General features: G+C 43.8%; 7 protein-coding genes across 7 annotated transcripts; 3 read left to right on the top strand and 4 right to left on the bottom strand.

Moving 5' to 3' along the window:
* Positions 1-91: 91 nt before the first annotated feature.
* Positions 92-1,661, bottom strand: EAF02_000879 (uncharacterized protein; the record flags this gene model as incomplete). Its single annotated transcript, XM_038896927.1, has 3 exons — positions 92-1,088; positions 1,142-1,355; positions 1,418-1,661. 3 exons carry the CDS (start codon positions 1,659-1,661, stop codon positions 92-94), a joined length of 1,455 nt encoding a protein of 484 aa, XP_038763786.1.
* A 236-nt stretch (positions 1,662-1,897) lies between these two features.
* EAF02_000878 (uncharacterized protein) lies at positions 1,898-2,522 on the top strand (the record flags this gene model as incomplete). Its single annotated transcript, XM_038896926.1, has 2 exons — positions 1,898-1,900; positions 1,962-2,522. The coding sequence occupies 2 exons, from the start codon at positions 1,898-1,900 to the stop codon at positions 2,520-2,522; spliced, it is 564 nt and encodes a 187-aa protein (XP_038763785.1).
* Positions 2,523-2,944: 422 nt separating this feature from the next.
* EAF02_000877 (uncharacterized protein) lies at positions 2,945-4,636 on the top strand. The gene is made up of 2 exons (XM_038896925.1): positions 2,945-3,572; positions 3,869-4,636. The coding sequence occupies exons 1-2, from the start codon at positions 3,070-3,072 to the stop codon at positions 4,449-4,451; spliced, it is 1,086 nt and encodes a 361-aa protein (XP_038763784.1). The 5' UTR covers positions 2,945-3,069; the 3' UTR covers positions 4,452-4,636.
* Positions 4,637-5,037: 401 nt separating this feature from the next.
* Positions 5,038-6,296, bottom strand: EAF02_000876 (uncharacterized protein; the record flags this gene model as incomplete). Its single annotated transcript, XM_038896924.1, has 7 exons — positions 5,038-5,107; positions 5,186-5,737; positions 5,811-5,830; positions 5,887-5,936; positions 6,003-6,017; positions 6,094-6,121; positions 6,234-6,296. The coding sequence occupies 7 exons, from the start codon at positions 6,294-6,296 to the stop codon at positions 5,038-5,040; spliced, it is 798 nt and encodes a 265-aa protein (XP_038763783.1).
* A 726-nt stretch (positions 6,297-7,022) lies between these two features.
* EAF02_000875 (uncharacterized protein) lies at positions 7,023-12,030 on the bottom strand (the record flags this gene model as incomplete). Its single annotated transcript, XM_038896923.1, has 11 exons — positions 7,023-7,334; positions 7,397-8,191; positions 8,242-8,774; positions 8,839-8,991; positions 9,140-9,261; positions 9,332-9,494; positions 9,561-9,709; positions 9,886-10,980; positions 11,030-11,263; positions 11,317-11,395; positions 11,961-12,030. 11 exons carry the CDS (start codon positions 12,028-12,030, stop codon positions 7,023-7,025), a joined length of 3,705 nt encoding a protein of 1,234 aa, XP_038763782.1.
* A 2,043-nt stretch (positions 12,031-14,073) lies between these two features.
* EAF02_000874 (uncharacterized protein) lies at positions 14,074-14,452 on the bottom strand (the record flags this gene model as incomplete). The annotated part of the gene is made up of 2 exons (XM_038896922.1): positions 14,074-14,292; positions 14,357-14,452. The coding sequence occupies 2 exons, from the start codon at positions 14,450-14,452 to the stop codon at positions 14,074-14,076; spliced, it is 315 nt and encodes a 104-aa protein (XP_038763781.1).
* Positions 14,453-15,622: 1,170 nt separating this feature from the next.
* On the top strand, positions 15,623-16,347 carry EAF02_000873 (uncharacterized protein). Its single transcript, XM_038896921.1, has 3 exons — positions 15,623-15,910; positions 15,978-16,136; positions 16,191-16,347. The coding sequence occupies exons 1-3, from the start codon at positions 15,754-15,756 to the stop codon at positions 16,193-16,195; spliced, it is 321 nt and encodes a 106-aa protein (XP_038763780.1). The 5' UTR covers positions 15,623-15,753; the 3' UTR covers positions 16,196-16,347.
* The last annotated feature ends 1,723 nt before the right edge of the window (positions 16,348-18,070 follow it).

Raw genomic sequence — 18,070 nt, 5'->3', positions numbered from 1 at the left:
CTTCACATTATGCACTTTTGGCACACAATACCAACTCAAATATCAATCTCGCTCCTTTGAATATTCAACGTCTTGATTTTGACACTAGAGTCTAGTATTCGGGCCAAGAGCTATCTACCTGTTCTTTCCAAGATCGCAAACCTCCCTTGATATCACCAATATATCTGTCGCCTTTGAGATCCAATCCCATTTCTTTCATCTTTTTTGTGACTACTTGAGAATCGTTCCCAAGCCTACAAACGACATATATAGGAGTTTTTGGGCTCAGACCATCGGTGAGCGTCGATAGTGGGCGATCTTTGTTGATTCCGTTGCCTTGAAATGATGAGAAAGGTATATTGTGTGATCCTTCAATATTACAGATATCAAACTGCACCTTCTCTCGGACATCGATTAACAAATGATCTTTTTCCTTCCTTCTTATCGATTCTTCGTAATCTTTTGCCTCAACCCTCTCTTCGTCACTCAATAACTTGACAGGATGCGCCATGCCGCAAAACAAGACGTAATCCATTGAACCAGATTTCAGCTGCTCAAGAGACAACTGAGGTTCCTCTCCGCAAGCGAAACAATTTGATCTTCTACCCTTCAAACGGACATTTCTGAATGGCGACATTCCATTTGTAGAGAATAACAACATTGTAGTAGGATTCGTCTTGGGGGTAGAGCTTGTCTCGTTATTTTCCCCAACGGCGGCCAATCTTCCAGATGCAATAAGTTTAATAGCTTCCAAAGCTTGTAAAACTCCCATTACACCTACAACGGGACCGATAATTCCTCCATCGCCACAACTCGTCACCGCTTCGGGTGGAGGTGGTGTGGGAAAGACACAGCGGTAACATGGACCACCTAATGGATCACCAGGAGGTAAGGCAGGATTGTTCAAAACTATTAACTGGCCATCTGTTCGGAGAGCTGAGGCTGAAACGAGTGGCTTTTGGAGAAGAACACATATATCTGAGATGAGATAACGGGATGTGGGGTGGTCAGTACAGTCGAGAACTAAATCATAGTCTTTGACTATATTCTGTGCGTTTTGGGGCGTAAGATGTGTTTCGTAGATATTTGTCTTTACATTTGGATTCAAGCTAAAAAGCTGTTAGTATGTATGCTCGCCAGGATTTTTGGGGAGGATCCATACCCAGATATATATTTAGCAATACTGACAGCTTTATTAACACCTACTCGGTCTGTACTATGCAATATTTGTCGATGTAAATTCGACTCTTCTACAGTATCTCCATCGACAATTCCAACAGTGCCAACTCCAGCACCGGCGATATATGCAGCAGCCGGACATCCCAAACCTCCAGCTCCTACTAGGAGAACAGAAGCTGATCTAAGTCGTAATTGTCCTAAATCATGATCAGTAAAGTATTCAAAATTAATTTTTTGGTCCAGAGATCTAACAACTAACCCTGAATACCAATATCAGGCACAATCATCTGTCTTCCATATCGTTTGTATTCTTCCAAACTCATGGGCCATTTGCTTTCGTCATGAGTCACGAGACCTTCTTCTTCTTCTGTAACTCCAGGATCCTTTGAGTTGACATCTTTTCCTTCGATACTCAATAATTGTAGTTTTAGGGAAGCAAGTTGGGTCTCGGCATCAGCTATTTGGCACCGTAAAGCACTTGCCTTTTCCTCAGCAGAATTCATATTGGTTTCCTGTGGTTGTGATTTTTATAGCGTAGGTGAGTAGGTAAATTATGAAAGTCGCTTCATAAAAATAGTTCGGACAACTTTTTTTATTCGCTAAGTTAACCTAGACCTTGGAGCTTTCAATGCACCAGTGAACATTTTTACCTCCAAAGCTCTCACTGACAATTTTCGCCAATTTTCAAGCAATTTTTCTTGTGACACTTTAGATTTCAAGAGATAATCAATTCGCGATCATGGTACGTCTGGAAGAATACTTATCTTTCCTGATTAGAGTCGCAAAACTAACTATCCTCACAGGCGCCCACTGCACCCAAAAAGCGAAATTCTATGCGCGCGAAGGCTTCTCAAGCAGGCTCAGGTATTCACGTTCCACCTGTGCATCGCGAAGGTGCCGTTATATCAGATTCATTCATCGAGTCCAAGAAGGACAAGCGAACGATTAAACATTCCGCCTTTGTCAACCGTATCGAAAAAGGGAATTCAAAACCTCTGAAGCGCAGACGTCCAAACAAGAAATTGGTTACCACATTAGAAAGTCTGGCAGATGCACTACCAGATTTTGAGGGAGAAGGCTTAGAGAAGATTAGCAGAGGAGAGAGTGGAAAGATCAAGCAAAAGAGTATGAAGAGTCGACCTGGAGCAACGAAGAAGAGGGAGAAGTTGGAGGCTATGGAGAGGGAGAGATTTGGAAAGAACATGGCACAATTGGCTGGAGTTACGGAGGAGAAACCAAAAGACATCACTGCTGCAGAGGGTCAAGAAGTGCCAGCTGCTTCAGGGACTGCGAGTAGATGGGCCGCATTGAGAGGATTCATTTCACAAACCATGGAGCAGAAGGAGGAGTTCAAAAAGCCTTGATTGTTTCACTTTTTCCACCGGACATGGACATATTTTCTGTTTTGAGATACCCAATTACCACAAGTATGGTACGTGTTATTATTTTACCCTTTATCAATCTACATTCGATGGACCTAAAAGCCTGTTTTTTTCACATGAAAGAATACCCACAGATACACTTCATGCAACTTGGCGGAGTAACATGTATCATTCGAGTGGATGAGAGGATTCGGTATATCATGAATCGCGTATATGCACGTTGCAGCCGGCCGATGATACTGCCGATGTCACCCAAACATTGGCAAACATACAATCTTCTCCACCAGCACCAAGCTCCAGATCCTGCGAAACGTCTGACACAGGGGAACAACAGTGCTTTCCCGAATGATTCCGAAACTCTTTTCTATGATAAATAATCACGTGAAACAACTGCCCCACCACTTTCCTGACGTCACTTCCTATATAAAAAGCAATCAACACCTTCAGTGTTTTGACTCCCATCCATAATTTACAAGCTCAATTGGGATTCACAACTCCTCTAAACAAATAAACAAATCAATTTTTCACCATGACCATCTCTCCCGAATCTCTCAATCAAATCCCAGCGTCATTCGCCAGTGTCTCTGTTGGCACATCTTCAACCCCTCTTTCTTCTAAACTTTCTGCAATCTCTTCCGCAGGCTTCACAGCCATTGAACTTGGCTTTCCTGATCTCCTTTCCTTCGCTTCGACCTTTCATAAAAAAGAAGTCAAAGAAAATGACTACGATTCATTATGTTCAGCTGGAACCGAAGTCAAAAAACTATGCGAGAAGAACAATTTGGGAATAATGATGTTACAACCATTTTCGAACTTCGAAGGATGGCTAAAGGGATCGAATGAAAGGAAAGATGCTTTTGAGCGGGCGAAGGGTTGGATTCGTATCATGGAGGCTGTGGGTACCGATATGTTGCAAGTGGGAAGTTCGGATTCGCCAGATATCTCGTCAGACTTTCATGTTTTGGCGGATGATTTGAGGGAATTGTGTGATTTGCTCGCGGAACATAAGTTTCGTCTTGCTTATGAGAATTGGTGAGAAACCCCTCTTCCTCTCTTTCCCTTTTCCATCCACCAGTGGGTGTACGGATTGACGGGACACTATATAAATGGACTTGTGAATATATCTTGATATATCGGATCAAATATCCTGGACGTTGTTACAATCATTCATTCGATCTAAAACAATCAAATCATCAAGTGTTGATATCAAATAATTGAAGAATGGATTTATTAGTAATAAAAGGTGGGAAGTCTCCCGTCAATCCATGCACTCACTGGTGATCCTATCCCATTCTTTATCGACGCAAGCTGACACTGCTCGCCTCTAGGTGCTGGGCAACTCACGCCCCCACCTGGGCCTCCGTCTGGGAAATCGTCAAACTAGTTGACCGCCCCAACATCGGCCTCTGTCTCGACACCTTCCAAACCGCCGGCGGCGAATACGGCGACCCAAGCACCTCTTCAGGACTCATCTCGCATCTAGGAACCCAAGCAAAACTCCACATGAACTTCACCCAATCTCTGCAATCCCTCACTACCACCGTTCCTCCCGAGAAAATTTACCTCCTCCAAATCTCCGACGCATATAAACCGCCTGTACCTATCCCCACCACCCCTGCTGAAAAGGAAAAGGAAGAGCTGAGAGCGAGGGGTAAATGGAGTCATGATTTTAGACCATATCCATATAACGGGGGTTATCTACCTATAGTAGAAGTAGCGAGAGCGGTGCTCGGAACGGGATTCAGAGGATGGTTTAGTATGGAAGTTTTTGATGGGGGTGCGGATGGGAAATGGGAGGGAGCTGAGAAGATGGATTTAGAAGCGTTTTGTAAGGGGGCTATGGAGGGCCATAAAAAGTTGTTGGAAGAGTGTGGAAATCCTCCTAGTACGGTGAAGAAGCTTCTGGGTTAAAGAGGAACCAAAGTTGACGAAGATGTTGGAAATATCAAAATTGTAAAAACAAAATCTCGGTTGCTCGTGGTGTCGTTCTAGTCAACGGCACGCATGCTCAAACATATACTTAGCGTTTCAATATTGCTTTGGTAGTAGGATAACAGCACGAATACCAAAACTGACATTCACCACCCAAAGTTAAACTTATTGTTATGCTCAAATTTCATTGATTTCAGTAACGAGCCTGGGCTCTATCTCTCCTTCGATAAAAAGAAGCCACCCCTAAGCAACCATTAACCCTAGCAAAAGTCTCGCCACTTCATACAATTCGTACCATTACATGCCCCCCATGCCACCAAAATCACAATGCAAGTCTGAATTCATCGTTAGTGAAGCTCGCAACTTAACTCCCAACGCACACTTCATCCCTATTTGCCAGAACGCAAAGCTCGTCTCGTGTGATCGTATAGAAAAGAAATAGCATGCAATCATATCTCTTGTGCCTCGTATTGTATCGCTCATCTCGCTCATTGTCCTAATGCAGCCCTGTCATAAATCCGTAACGCCTGATGATTTCTTGTAGTCATTTTCATGTATGCGTAGCTCATGAATCGATTCGGGGAGGACTTCGATTACCCTTTTGGTAAGGGGATGAGCTACGACTTTCGTCTTGTCTGTAATTTTGTTAGCGGGGGGTTCATTTCGGTCGCTCAACCCACGTATTGTAAATGTTGAAGATGGTGGGAACTTACGATCTCCGCCTCTCTCCCTCCTTCCTGTACCCCTCAATAATCTTCAGCATCTCCTTTCTCGCTCCACTTGCATCTATCAATTTTCCTCCCATACTCATAGAAACCTTTTCCTTCGCGTTTGCGCACAGCAATCTCTTCAACAACAAATGGCGCATGATAATGCACACGTAAACCCCACAATCACTTCCATTCTGCTGTTGGGGAGTATCCTGCAGATTCAGAAACTTCAACTGACGACCCAATAACTGACCTAGTTTGTAAGTCGTCGTATTTGCTTCTTCGTAATTCGAGGGCGAGAGAGAATCATAATGGAATGCTACACCATCGATAACGGATACGAGGAGAAGTGTCCAGTGAGATCCACCTTCTGCTTGGGAAACATTGCGATTATCGTTTATGGGGAGGAAGATGTGAGTGGTGAGACGAAAGTCTGGAAGAGCAGACCTGAGTAGGACTGGGTTTTCGTGCATTCGTAGCATATATGCCATGGAAGGTCGAAGTAGGACGATGTGGGAGGAGGGGTATCGCTTGAGGTATTCGTTCTCGAGATATCTGTTTGAAGGAAATATTTAGTAGTGGCTCTTGTAGGCACGTATTTGCGTAAGGTGGAACAGAATTCACGTACTCCTGCCAGAAGGCGATTGTCTGTCAAACAGTCCGTCAGTAATTATTTGGGGAGAGGGAATCATGTGAAAGTATACATTATCCGTAAGCCAGTCATCCTTCAACGTATTAACGTCTTCTCTTGTCACTGTTATCGCCATAGTTTAGTCTGCCAGTTCGCGTGTGTCTTCTTCAAAAGTGTTGAAAAACCTACATCGTACATCATAATCTAAAAAGTGAGTGTTAGCAATAAGCCAGAGGAACCCCGCAGCGACGGCAAAGCGATCATGAAAAGGCAGACTCACAACTTAGATATGCAGCTTCAGGAGAAAGCTACAATGATTGTGTTTGTCAGTTCCAAGTTGCGAATTGCTTTATTGCTGCGACTGTCCTTCCGCCGGAGTCACCAATTGACAAGCAAAGTGCGCATGTGCTTGATACATACCGAATTGCCCATATGCTTGGATAATCTGCCACCAAATGGGTGGAAACCACTTCCTTGTGGCATAGCTCTTCTTTTCTTTTCGAGTATGAAAGATTTCTTTTCTTATTTTTTACCTAAAATGCAGGTGGCCGTATGGTTGCCCTTTATTGTAGGACGAAAAGACTTTTTGGGCTTCGGAACGCGGGGAAGTAGGATTCTTCGAGGATAGATAGGTGTATCGCTAGCCAAGAATTGAAAAAAAACAATGGAAAAAACAGACAGAGGTAAGAGCTGAAGCCGATAATTCTTAATGAACCTTGCGACGTGGAAAATTTCTGTATTGTCGTCGTAAGTTTTGTAAGTATTGATTGAGTAAAATGTTCTGGAATCTGGGCTGCTGCGGTTGTGGGGGTATGAACAATCGTCATCCCTTGTTAGTGTTCCTTTTCCAGATGTATCGACAGGGTCATTTTTTATTGGGTTGGCCGGATGACTACCATACATGTAAACAAAAACGTATACATGTCCTAGCACGTGAGTACTACCGATAGATCACATCAGATTATCGACGTCTTAATCATATTCATTGTTATCATAGCAATTTTAAAAATCATTCAAAGCTAGTACTGAGGTCTGTAAACAATTATGTGGTATCCATCAACCTTTCGGTCCCCACAGCTCTTAGACTACTCTCATTAGTTAGACAAACAAGATGAAAAGCTACCGAAAGCCTAATTTGAAATCTACGCACCACTCCCTAGCGTTCTCGAATATAGAATGAGAAAGCAAATCAAGCGATGGTCATGTGGATCATGAATCCGATGTGCGTCTCCCTCCCTTCAATTCTCTTTGTATGAACTCTTGTCTCTCCTGCCACGTTCCATCAACATCACCTATGGGAGAAGTTGTTATATCCTTTTCGATTTGCTTCACGGCTTTCCCAGCTTCAGAATACATTCGAATCAATTCTGTCTTCTTGTTTTCGATTTGTTGGCGTATGTTGAGCTTCTCCAGATCTCGCTTGCTACTCAAATCCTCGAGCATACTCGTAGCGTTCTCCTTGTATTGACGAACAACCAGCTCTGATGCATCTTCTTCATTAGTCAATCTAATCACCATCTCCTAAATCTCAGTGTCAGCTACCCCAATTATCAATCTCGAGCCGTACAGTCAGTCAGACTTACATCGGCAATTTTATGAACAGTATCTGCATATCCCTTGTAATGTGGTCTGACAGCCTTTGACCATTGACTATGGGGAGATAATTCTTGTCTTGGAATGTTAGAGGAACCAGTCGACCGGAAAGATGAATTACTCGACAATTCACTCGGTGAAGATGACTCTCTACTATAGCTTTGCTCTGTCATCTCCACTAGAGTTTTGTCAGGATCGCTGAAACGAACATTCAAGCCTCCATCAGCCTCACGTGCCCGTAATCGTTCTGTAAACCCACTTGATTTGTGATTGTCGACATCAACGAATGGATCCGGCAGAACTTTTACCTCTTGTATGTTCTCCATGGTTGAAATGTCTTTATAAGATCCGTTCTGAGTTTTTGTATGCGGGATGTATCGAACAGAAGACTCTCCCGGTGGAGCAGGACGTGCTTTTGGGATGCTTACTACCTTGATACGCGGACCAAAAAGCTCTGGAATATCCTTGGCGTCCAATTCAGGAGATAGAACTTTGATTTCAGGTAAATCCTGATGAGAGTCCATAGTTCGTGGCCCTGCCTTGTCAGACTCTGGTACTGCCTCTCTTTGCTCGACTCGGAGAGCATGACCAATGGAAGGTACAATGTGTTGTGCTTGTGGGCTACCAAATGCATCCACTCGAGATCCTTGTGAGCTTGATTTAAGAGCTGTGGGAATTGTAGGACTGGTTGTACCATCTACCAAGATCGGCGTATCTGTTGGCAAAGCTACGTTCGGCGGACTAACACTCTGACGCTTTCTGGGGGACTTTGAGAAACGAATAAACTTTCTTCATCTGAGTCATGATGATCATCATGTCTTCGTTTACTCTTTACCATGTCTTGCAACTTGACTTTCGCAGTGTTCGATGTTTTGATGTGTAACTTAGGGTCTCGTTTCGGAACAGGTATTGACGTACCAGAAAAGCCCTGATTTTGTGCACCTTTAGCATTAAAGTGTATGAAGTTTGGCTTGCGAATACTTCGATCATCAAGTAGAACTCTATTCTTGCTAGCCAGGCTTTCGGGAGATGCATTTCCTTGTGCGCGGGGACCAGATGATGAGATTGAAGGGCTTCCTGAGTTATTTGTCGCAATTTGTCTACGGCGTTTGGGTGGTATAGCAATCTCTGTTGCAACCTTTCGCTTCTTTTCCTCGACCAAATCGACGTCTGATAGTTGTAGAGTTAGCAGACTTTCAGTTTGATGGTCAGTGGAAGCTGAAGCCTTTGTAGCAACTGGTTCGTGAATCGCTTCCTGCTTGGAGTTAATCGAAGATATGCTTAAGGAGTGGCTTGGAATTGAAAGTACTGGGTCGATTATATCTGCGGTGAGTACATACTCGTCCATCTTCGTGATAATCTTCTCGCCTACTCTAGTATGAAGCTTAGTGTCTGTCATTTTTCGAGATCCTCTGTCTTTTGATCATTTGACTTTTCTTGACTTCCGTCTCGCGTGGAATTGCGCGCACCACTTCTTCAACACGTTGAGTTGGCTGGCTTAAATTTCCATCCTTTAAATGTAGCTCCTCTGAATCTGCATCTGGGCCATCGCGACTATTATCTTTGGCATCCTCGACCACGGTTTCTGACAAGTCTTTGTTATGATACTCGATCTACTTTCTGATGTAATATGCTGAAGGTTTCCTGAATTTTCTGGTGGTGTGTAATTGGGGACAAGTTTTTCTTGAAGAGACTCTTGTTCAAACCTTTGATGTGAGGGATCTGGTTCTCACCCTTAGTATCATCGCTCAGGAGATCATCCAGTTGGCTGGCGAAATTCACAGCTGCCCGTCTTTCGGGAAGGTTTCGTGGGGGTTTCTTGATTGTAACCTTGTTGACCCTTTGTCTCGGCGGACTAGCAGAGTACAAATCATCAACTGCGAATGAGTCTCCAGGAGGGAGACTGTTATCAACTAGACTAGTACCTGGGCATCTGCTGCTGAAGAACCAATGCTTCCTTATCTTCCTCTGCAGCCGACTCTAGCACTGAAGCAAACTTGATCTCCGAAAAAGCTGGCTCAGCTGGTTGTTCCGCCGTCTTACGCTTTCGCGAGACATTGGGCTGCGCTGGTTCATTGTCTCTCCCATCTGAAAAAATCATCTTCAATTTCCTCAAAGTCGTCGTTGATTTTGCTCATGCTAAGTTTGGCTGACTAGCAGCCGCTCTTTGGCTACTCCGCTTCGCGACTACAGGTTCCTCGACTGCCGTTGGGGCGGGCTTGGCTTTTTGGTAGGTCTTTGTGTTCTTTCCCTTGCCTTTTCCACTTGATTTGCCCTTTTGTTTTGAACTGCCAGGCCTTTTTCTTGTCCCCTGGTTAGTTTGACCGTCCGTCTTTGATTACTACTTCCGCCATCTTCGTTGATCTCAGGCAGATCATATATTTTGTCTGGAATTCGCGCGATCCTTCATCGGATCTCTTCTCGTTTGGCAAAGAAGCCGAAATTGCTGTCTCTGGTAAATTTGGCAGAGGAGTATCACATTTTAAGCTCTTTCACGCCCGCAATTGGTGTCTTGGGTTTAACAGCATATTTCTTTGATACTTTACTAGCTTTCAAAATTGGTATTTTGATTTGGGGTGCTTGAGAAGTACTTGGTTGTGCTTCTGGTATGAGTACTTCTCTTCCGATACTTAGACTTGCAGACACTTTACCTTTAGTCTTGACAGTAAGGGTGTCATTGGCTGCAATCTTTTGGGGTGGACTCTCGGTGATCGGTAGAGGCTGAGAAATTTGAGAGCGAGATTTGCTTTCCTGCCTCAAAAGAAGTATCCGACCACTTATTTCAGAACTTCTTTCGGCTATTCCTAAAGCTTCGTCGAATGATGGGATATTCTTTTGGTGTGTAGGCATCGTAGGTGAGTCGCTGAAGCTCGCAACACCACTATTCTCAGGTAAATTGACTTTATTAGCTGCATAATCTCTGCTCGATTTTTGTTGGGAGTGGTCCAAATTATCAAGTACGTTCAAAGATATATTATCGTCTGCTTGATTTCGAGAATCTTCGCCTTGAGCCTGACAGTCAAGGTTATTCAGGGTATCTAGTGCTTCGTCCTCGGACTCGGACGTCATTGGATCACCTGTTGCTGGTTGATGCTCGTCTTCCGAAGGCCGTTCGTAACTCTCGGCATCTGGCGAACTTCCCTTTCCTTGCACTAGTATATCGTCTTCAGCTTGAGACACTTGAACCCTCTCCGGTTGGAATTCTGCTTCGGGACATTCATCGTGAAGATCGATCATTAATTCGTTCCTATTTGAATCTGTGGTCAAACGTAGTTGTTGAAGAGTGGTAGGTCGGGAATTTAGATGAGAAGAACGCGCTTGGTCATTCTTGATGTCAAAAACGATATCGTAAACTTCTCTTTCGTTGATAATAATAGAGTTGTCAATGACAGAAACTCGAGAGATAGAGTTGCATGGTACTTGTAGTATTTGATCCAATTCTTGTTCCGTAGAGCTTTTCAGCAGAAGAATATAGCCGTCTTCTAGAACCAGTTCTATACTTTCACCCAATGTTCCCAATCGAAATGGTGGTATAGTCACAACACTAAGACTGTAATAAAGCATATGCGGTGGTCTGGAAAGTCATCAGCTGGCAGAAAATCGGCAATCTTTGATGTACTTACGTTTGGCTTTCATTATCGGGCCACTTCCGGTCTACCCACTGCTGGAATTGTGATTTCCACTCATTTAAATTCTGCAAATCAACTGGAAAATCCTCGTATTCCCTTTCGTCGGTTTTTACAGGGCAGAGTTCTTCGGGCAGAACATCAGCGTTTAGTAGTAGCGCAAAAACCCGACCACAAATCAATCTGAGGATTTCATTATCTTCACTGATAATCATGGGACCAATGCTGCGTCTTTCCAGAAACGTATCAGCTAGTTGTGGATAGTAATATGTGGGATTTCTCACCTGACGTCCTCGGGTGTATGTTGAAATTGCTCAGAAACTGCCTCCGGGCCTCTCAAGAGCTGCTGCATGATGATACCACCTTATTTATGTGTTAGCATATCCCCACAATATTTCAGCATATGGTAGCTTACCCATCTTCTCATTCCGTCTGGCTTCGATTTATCGACAAAGTATTCAATAAGGCGAAGCGACGTTCACTTGCTTTGCGATCTCGACCAAAACACCGTGGAGCTCTCAGTTTCCTGAGGTATTGATTGTGTGTGAAGTTCCTTCTGTAAACTCAGTCAGTGTCTAGAAATCGCTATCTTTGTGGTATGAGTACTACAGCAAGCAAAACGAGAAACACGCTCACTTTCTCGACACTCCTCGCTTCTAAGTGCAATTTTCAAGTACAACACAAAAAACTTTCACGTCGAAAGGACAGCACAACTCGCCGCGATCATTCTCCAATATTGAAAGAAGACTTCTCACAGCTGTCTCAGTTATGGCTTCCGTTGCCTTCGCCGTGTGCAGAGCATCGTAGATTGATTCCAGAGTTCATCGGCGATTCTGTAATTTTTAGCATTGCTATAGATGTATCGATACTGCAAACCTATCTCACCCTTCACTGCCTTCTGCCTCGAAAATTCTGTCGAGTTCCTGACACATCTTTTCGACCGCCTTCTCTAGTACCGAGCCTTGCGAGGCCTCTTTTATTCCGCGATTTGGGGGCATCTTGGAAACGATTAGCATTACTTTTGACTGGCAGGCACTTTAATTCGAGTTCGAGTCCTTTCACAACTGTGAGTAAAGCGTAAAGAGAAGGTCATCTGGAATATTGCGCCCGTTCCGTTGATAAGCCACGGAATTCATTCGTATATTCTGGAAAAGTGGCCGGCAGTCGCAACCCGATAGAGTAGTAACATGGATAGTTGAAGAAACACAAACCGTTGTGGATAGATGTCTGGTTTTAGTCTCCCAGTTATGCCAAATTGGCTGGCATGTAAAGATGGTTGTCAACAAAGGGGTCGTGGCAGATTCTCAAGAACCCATGGAATATCTTATAAGTCCTCAAGAGGTTCACTTTCAATAAAGAGTCAGTATACTGAACCAGAGAATTTGTACATATGAAACTTGCGACCTGATTGTTGTAAGAACCAAAGAAGCTTTTGAAAGATTTAATTAAGGCGGCATCGAGGGGGACTTTCGCTTCGAACAGTGAAGTGAATTTGGAGGAGTTTAAGGGCTTCCTTCTCAAAGGAAGGTTATTAGGAGCGTATCTAAAGAACTTACCTCAAGAGTTGAAGGGAAGTGAAAGAATGTCGATATAATCGCAGTTTGTAGTATTGATAGAAGAAAACAAGAGGAAGAGATAGGTAAAGAGAGGGCACGAATTGTGAAATAAACTTCCCTGATGCTCTTTCGGTGAATGATTGCAGAAATCGGACAAGTTAGAGAAGGAAAGTCATTGGAGCGAATCAAAGATGGGGAATCCCGCACCGCTAAGCTTCCCATCTGAATTTCAAAATGAGGAAGGAACTCAGGGCCTTAGCACGTCGTCTCATCACGTGTATATAATCCGGATTTTGGTACCGATTACTTTCGTTCATGTTTGGGTATGCGGAACAATGAGTATGGCTTGGCTGTCCGCGTCTTTTCTACGCAAATCAAACTAATAAGTCGAGTTGAATTTTCGTGATTCCAATGCATGGTTAGGCAAGATGTCTTCAATCACTTTGGAATATTATGAGAGTTTCCGGCCATTCTAGACTGAGATGTCTTTACGTCAGATGGTATCTGATATTACTTGACCCAATTTCACACATTACACAGTGGAAGTTCCGTCGAGTCCAGACACGATTACATAGTGAGCAATGCAATTCTAGACATTGAAGATCAAGATTGCTATAATGTTAATCTAGTACCGGATGATACTTTGAAGTCTGTGATCTTTACCAACAATATACTACCGACGTAAAATACGAAAGAAGACGACGGTATTTGATGGGGCCCAGGACATGCATACTAGGTAAGCATGGCTTCTGATTTCTTATCATCGAGCGAGATGATTTTTGGTAAAGATCTAGAGATTTATAATCACTATCCTTATCAAGTCCGTGAAAAAACGGCAGGTAATTTGTGAAGGCAAATCACAAATTCGTAACTTGACGATATGTTCTCTGATCTTCCCAGTGGCTTCACTTGATCCTCTGAACATCTGCAGTTGACCTATAGTCCAAACGAGCATTTATATCTTAATCTCCGAATTGATTTTTCTAACTGTATAGATCCTGTGAAATCATTCACAATCTCACCGTCCATCTGGAGAATCGTGTTATTTAGCTTCGTTGTCATTACTTTATGTGTTTCCATACAATCAGCACATCGTTTTAGAGGAAATAACGATTGGGTAAGATCCAAGCATTTGGGATGGGAGTCTTCCAAAACAGCGCAGGCGCAGAGGAATTCTCTCCGGGCGAATGCCCTCGCCGATGTCGAGCTTTGACGTAGCATACGCTACGCGGTGTGCCCAGTAACTTGGACTGATGTTCGGATTCGTTGTCTTAAGCTTGAATCTTTGATATTTTTCAATCATTCTGATATTCTTATGGTTCTAAGAAGAACCAGTGACCAGAGAAATTCAACATACAAGAGGGCTTCTCTCTTCACAATTCTCTCGCTGTGGACTGCAGCCTGGTGGTTTGATACACCGGTGCCACAACCGGGGGCATATATTGCCTGATTATGATAGCTCGATAGCAGAGCAACCTGTCTAATCTACCTACGTTCAAGTAGAGGCTCTTGACATTTCCGTTGCCGCTCTCGTCCGCCATCGTTAATGAGGAATTCAGAAGCTGTTTGTGAATAGTTTTGAGGCTCATCATGACCACCATGGTTTCCGCTTGAACGTAATGATGAAATAGATCTTCTCGCAATGTGCTGCAAATTTAGGGTGATACACTGGATTCCTGATTGACCGCCGGTCCCATCAATGCGCTGTGAGTGATATAATAAGTGATGTTTGAGGGAAATGAAAGTGCTGCTCGCTTAGTCAGCAAACTGACTTCGTGAAACTTTCGTCCACAGCCCTATTCGAAGAAAACGCCAAAGACTTGGACTTAACATCTGCCGTTCTGTGCAGACCGTTCTCGTACATTTTATCGATCAACAATGCACGTATTCGGCCACTAGATATCCAAAGGTCATGCTGCGTTCAACCGTGGTACTAATACCTGTCTACTCGATTCGATGCTCGATTCGATGATAGAGCGATTCTACAATGCATCGAAATGAGTCGACGGCTACAGATTCGACCCCTTTTCCTCACCGACTTCATCGAATCATTCAGCGTCGCCAAAGTACATGTCCGTACATTGTATACCTCATGTGCCCCTCTCCGACATGATTAATATACACTGGTGGGGTGAAGTGGGGTAATGAACACAGTCGTGGTATCCTACCAGCGATGAGCACATATCTATGTTAAGGTGCAAGTTTTGTTGAAACATGAGTAGGTAACTCAGTAACGATGCGCTGTTGCTGTGAACTTTAAACTGCGGGTTGTTATTGTGTACTCTGGAGCAATCATACTGAGATGGTTTGAGATTGCTACTGACCCAGAGTGACAGCTCAAGTGAGCATTCTGTACGGAGTGTGAAGCATGTTACACGAGACCATCCATCAAGGAATTACGTGGCTTGACTGTGCCACTTCCTTGAGCAATGTGAGACGTTTGAAGGATCGATGGCATAAGCTATCTTTGCGCTCTTTCTGCTACAGGTGCAGACACACAAGCGGTAAAATTACCCCTGAGTGATGCAACACTACTTGATTCTTGAGGAGATACCCTCGTTCAGTCAGTCATTAACGCCAATGGTTTCTGAGAGCTTCCATGGTCTCACGAAGTCCTTCTTAATCTTCTTCGAAACTGGTTGGCTATCCAGGTACAACCACTTTGTGACCAGGGTAGCTACAAGCTAGTGTGGGTCTGTCCATCGTATTCCATCATTATGACTTAGAATTCTGTAATGCATATCACTCATAGCCACCGAATCCGCCGCAGTGGTGACATTTCGAAACCCTACCCCACATCAAGTGGGTCATAGCGGGTCATGCCACATACGGTGAAGCTTCTGATCCAATGTTTGTGGAAAACGTGTGAGCCAAGGAGGTGCCAAGCCATTGAAATGCCACCATATGTGTGAAATTCACTTAGCATATCAGCGGGGGTTTCCATAAATGCGTCGATGAGTGGCTGATGATGGTTTTGCATTGCCGCAAGCATGCACGGAGGGGTAGACCCTGAGGCGTTACCATAGTCGAAGATCGGACTACAAAAGACACATATATATCTGCTCCTCTCCTCCCGTTCACTTCTCATTCCATATCTCTCAACTCTCAACCACTTTCCAAACACTCTTCACAAAACAAAAACAAACCTCTTCTATATAACTCAAAATGTCTTTCCACCTCTCCGCCGAAGATATCCGCATCGATGACAACCACATCCTCAGAGCCCGTCTCAGAAACGAGAACGGTGACTGGGAAGATGCTGAGATTGATCTCAACCAATACATCGGAAACCAAGATGGCATGATTCACTGGGATGGCGAGAGTACGTATAATCTTTGAAAAGAAATCATCTTTATCCTTCAGTTGTCATTCTCTAATGCTTCATATAGACTTCTCTCACAGCGCTGAGAACGTCACATTCTCCATTGAGGGTGGTGGACAAGTCCCAGTTCTCCGCACTTTCCTCCGCAGCATCGATGGCGAAGAGTTCAGCCGTGATGTCAACCTTGCTGAGCGTATTGAGAACCACAACGGACGATTTGTTTATGGTATGTATCTAAGTCATTGGAGCCCTTCAAAGACTTTTGCTAATATATGATTAGTTTAAATGTTATATGCTTTAGCTAGTGCAGTCTAAAGAATGAGAATATCCTTTCAAGCGTTACAAATATTCGTTTTGGTGCATTACAACATTGACTGCTTGATTGAAAATCCTTTCTTATGTCTTCGTGTACCAATTAACCTTGGCTCGTTCTATGTGATTCTACGCGCCTTGATTATCCAGTCTTACGTTCCATGTTACCAAGTTTTATCTGCTTCCATTACTAGTTATTGTTCCGGCAGGCTGGGTGGTACGTTGGCGTCACATCCTTTTTTCCCCACACATTGCAAGCGCTTCACAGTATCAAACTGATTCGTCATTAAAATCTCGGCCATGAGCTATCAAATACCAAACATGACGCGATATTACACGTTATAGTTTTTGAGCAGTTTCTACATCATATGTTTTTGCTGTCGTTGACATTAGCTTGGCGATTTGATTAACCCCGCTCGAACCGAATTCACGACAATTACATTTCCCTCTCACCAGTACTTTCTCACCCTTCACCTCCCCCGAGGATAGCCGATGTACGCAACCACAGTACATCAAATCTCCATCACCTTCGCAACGGGGGTTCGGATATCATCTTCTTAGCCCCTCCTGTGAACCAAACAGTCGCGCATAAGACGGATAATCCGGCACATTTTTCAGCCTGAATTCACATGCAGGGTAATGCCAAGACGCATGGCATAGCTTGGGTTGCATACCATGATGTTATGTAATTATCTTACTCTTGGAGTTCCAGTTGAATCAAAGTTGGGCAAATGGTAGGGTTGGAGAGCTAAAGCGGTTATATTTAGGAATTTGATGAGTGGTGTGCGGGATGCTGATGCTTGGGGGGTGTAGCACGTATGTTTTGCCCAGCCATAACGCAAGAGTTATCAGTCACTTGATGGTTGAGTACTACATTGGATATTTGGCCACACATCGAATTCCTTCTCTGGGAGTTCTGATCTCTACCAAGATGTTCTTCACGAGACTTTTCGTGTCTCGCTGATTATGCCAAGAATTGCCGAGCCTAGTAGCTCTCGGGCTTCCTGTATGAGGATTGAGGGAATAGCTTTCTCACCCCTCATTTCTTATTTCAGATCTCCTTATTGAAATGTCACATTAACTGTCTTTTAAAGACGTTGGATTCTGCACACGAGAGTTGAAGAGCCATCCATACTCGTCTCTCTAATTTCCTTGGCAGCTGCGCAAACGAGCCACATCTGTGCATGTGGCCTCCATCATACTCCCAAGAAAGAGCTGAGATAGAAACACACCACTGATCTGCGGATAAAAGGCTTTGTTTCTATACAGAGACTTTACAGTCTTGTATCCATCTTACGTTTGTACTCTGGTTCCGACGAGAACGATGTATAAACAGAGAGACGATAATATTCCAATAAATTCAATAAATCAAGTCGCGGGAGGGACTTTTTATATCGCTTACAGCTCAACCCATTCAGCAGGTGTAATGATTGTCTAGACCTGAGACACAAAATCTATCCTAAATGCGCTTGTACTTTTGCAAACCGCTAGCGTCTTCATCGATTCCGCGAATATACTCGTGCTAGGATGTTCACCCAGTGGGAAAAGGGCCTTGATCCAAAACTTTCACACGTATTACATTTATGATACCCAACCCAAAAATCTAGTTCTGGGGAGACGGCAGTTGAAAATTTTCACATAATATAGGAGTAATGCGCACCCAAGCAGTCTTTGTAATTCCCGGTAGAAATAAAGTTTGGCACTCCACTTAATCTATGAATTCGCAGATTCCCATCCTTCTCATTATTGATCACTGGCTAGACCATATCTCTTCTTCGCGTGCTTTGTTAGCGACCGAGAATACGAATATCAGACAATTGGGCTCACTATCCTCGGATAGTGCTACGG

This window comes from Botrytis sinoallii (genome assembly GCF_014898435.1).
Source record: "Botrytis sinoallii strain Bc 23 chromosome Unknown BSIN_001, whole genome shotgun sequence".
Lineage (NCBI taxonomy): Eukaryota > Fungi > Ascomycota > Leotiomycetes > Helotiales > Sclerotiniaceae > Botrytis > Botrytis sinoallii.
The sequence above is the reverse complement of the archived record's forward strand: the minus strand, read 5'-3'. Positions and strand labels throughout refer to the sequence as shown.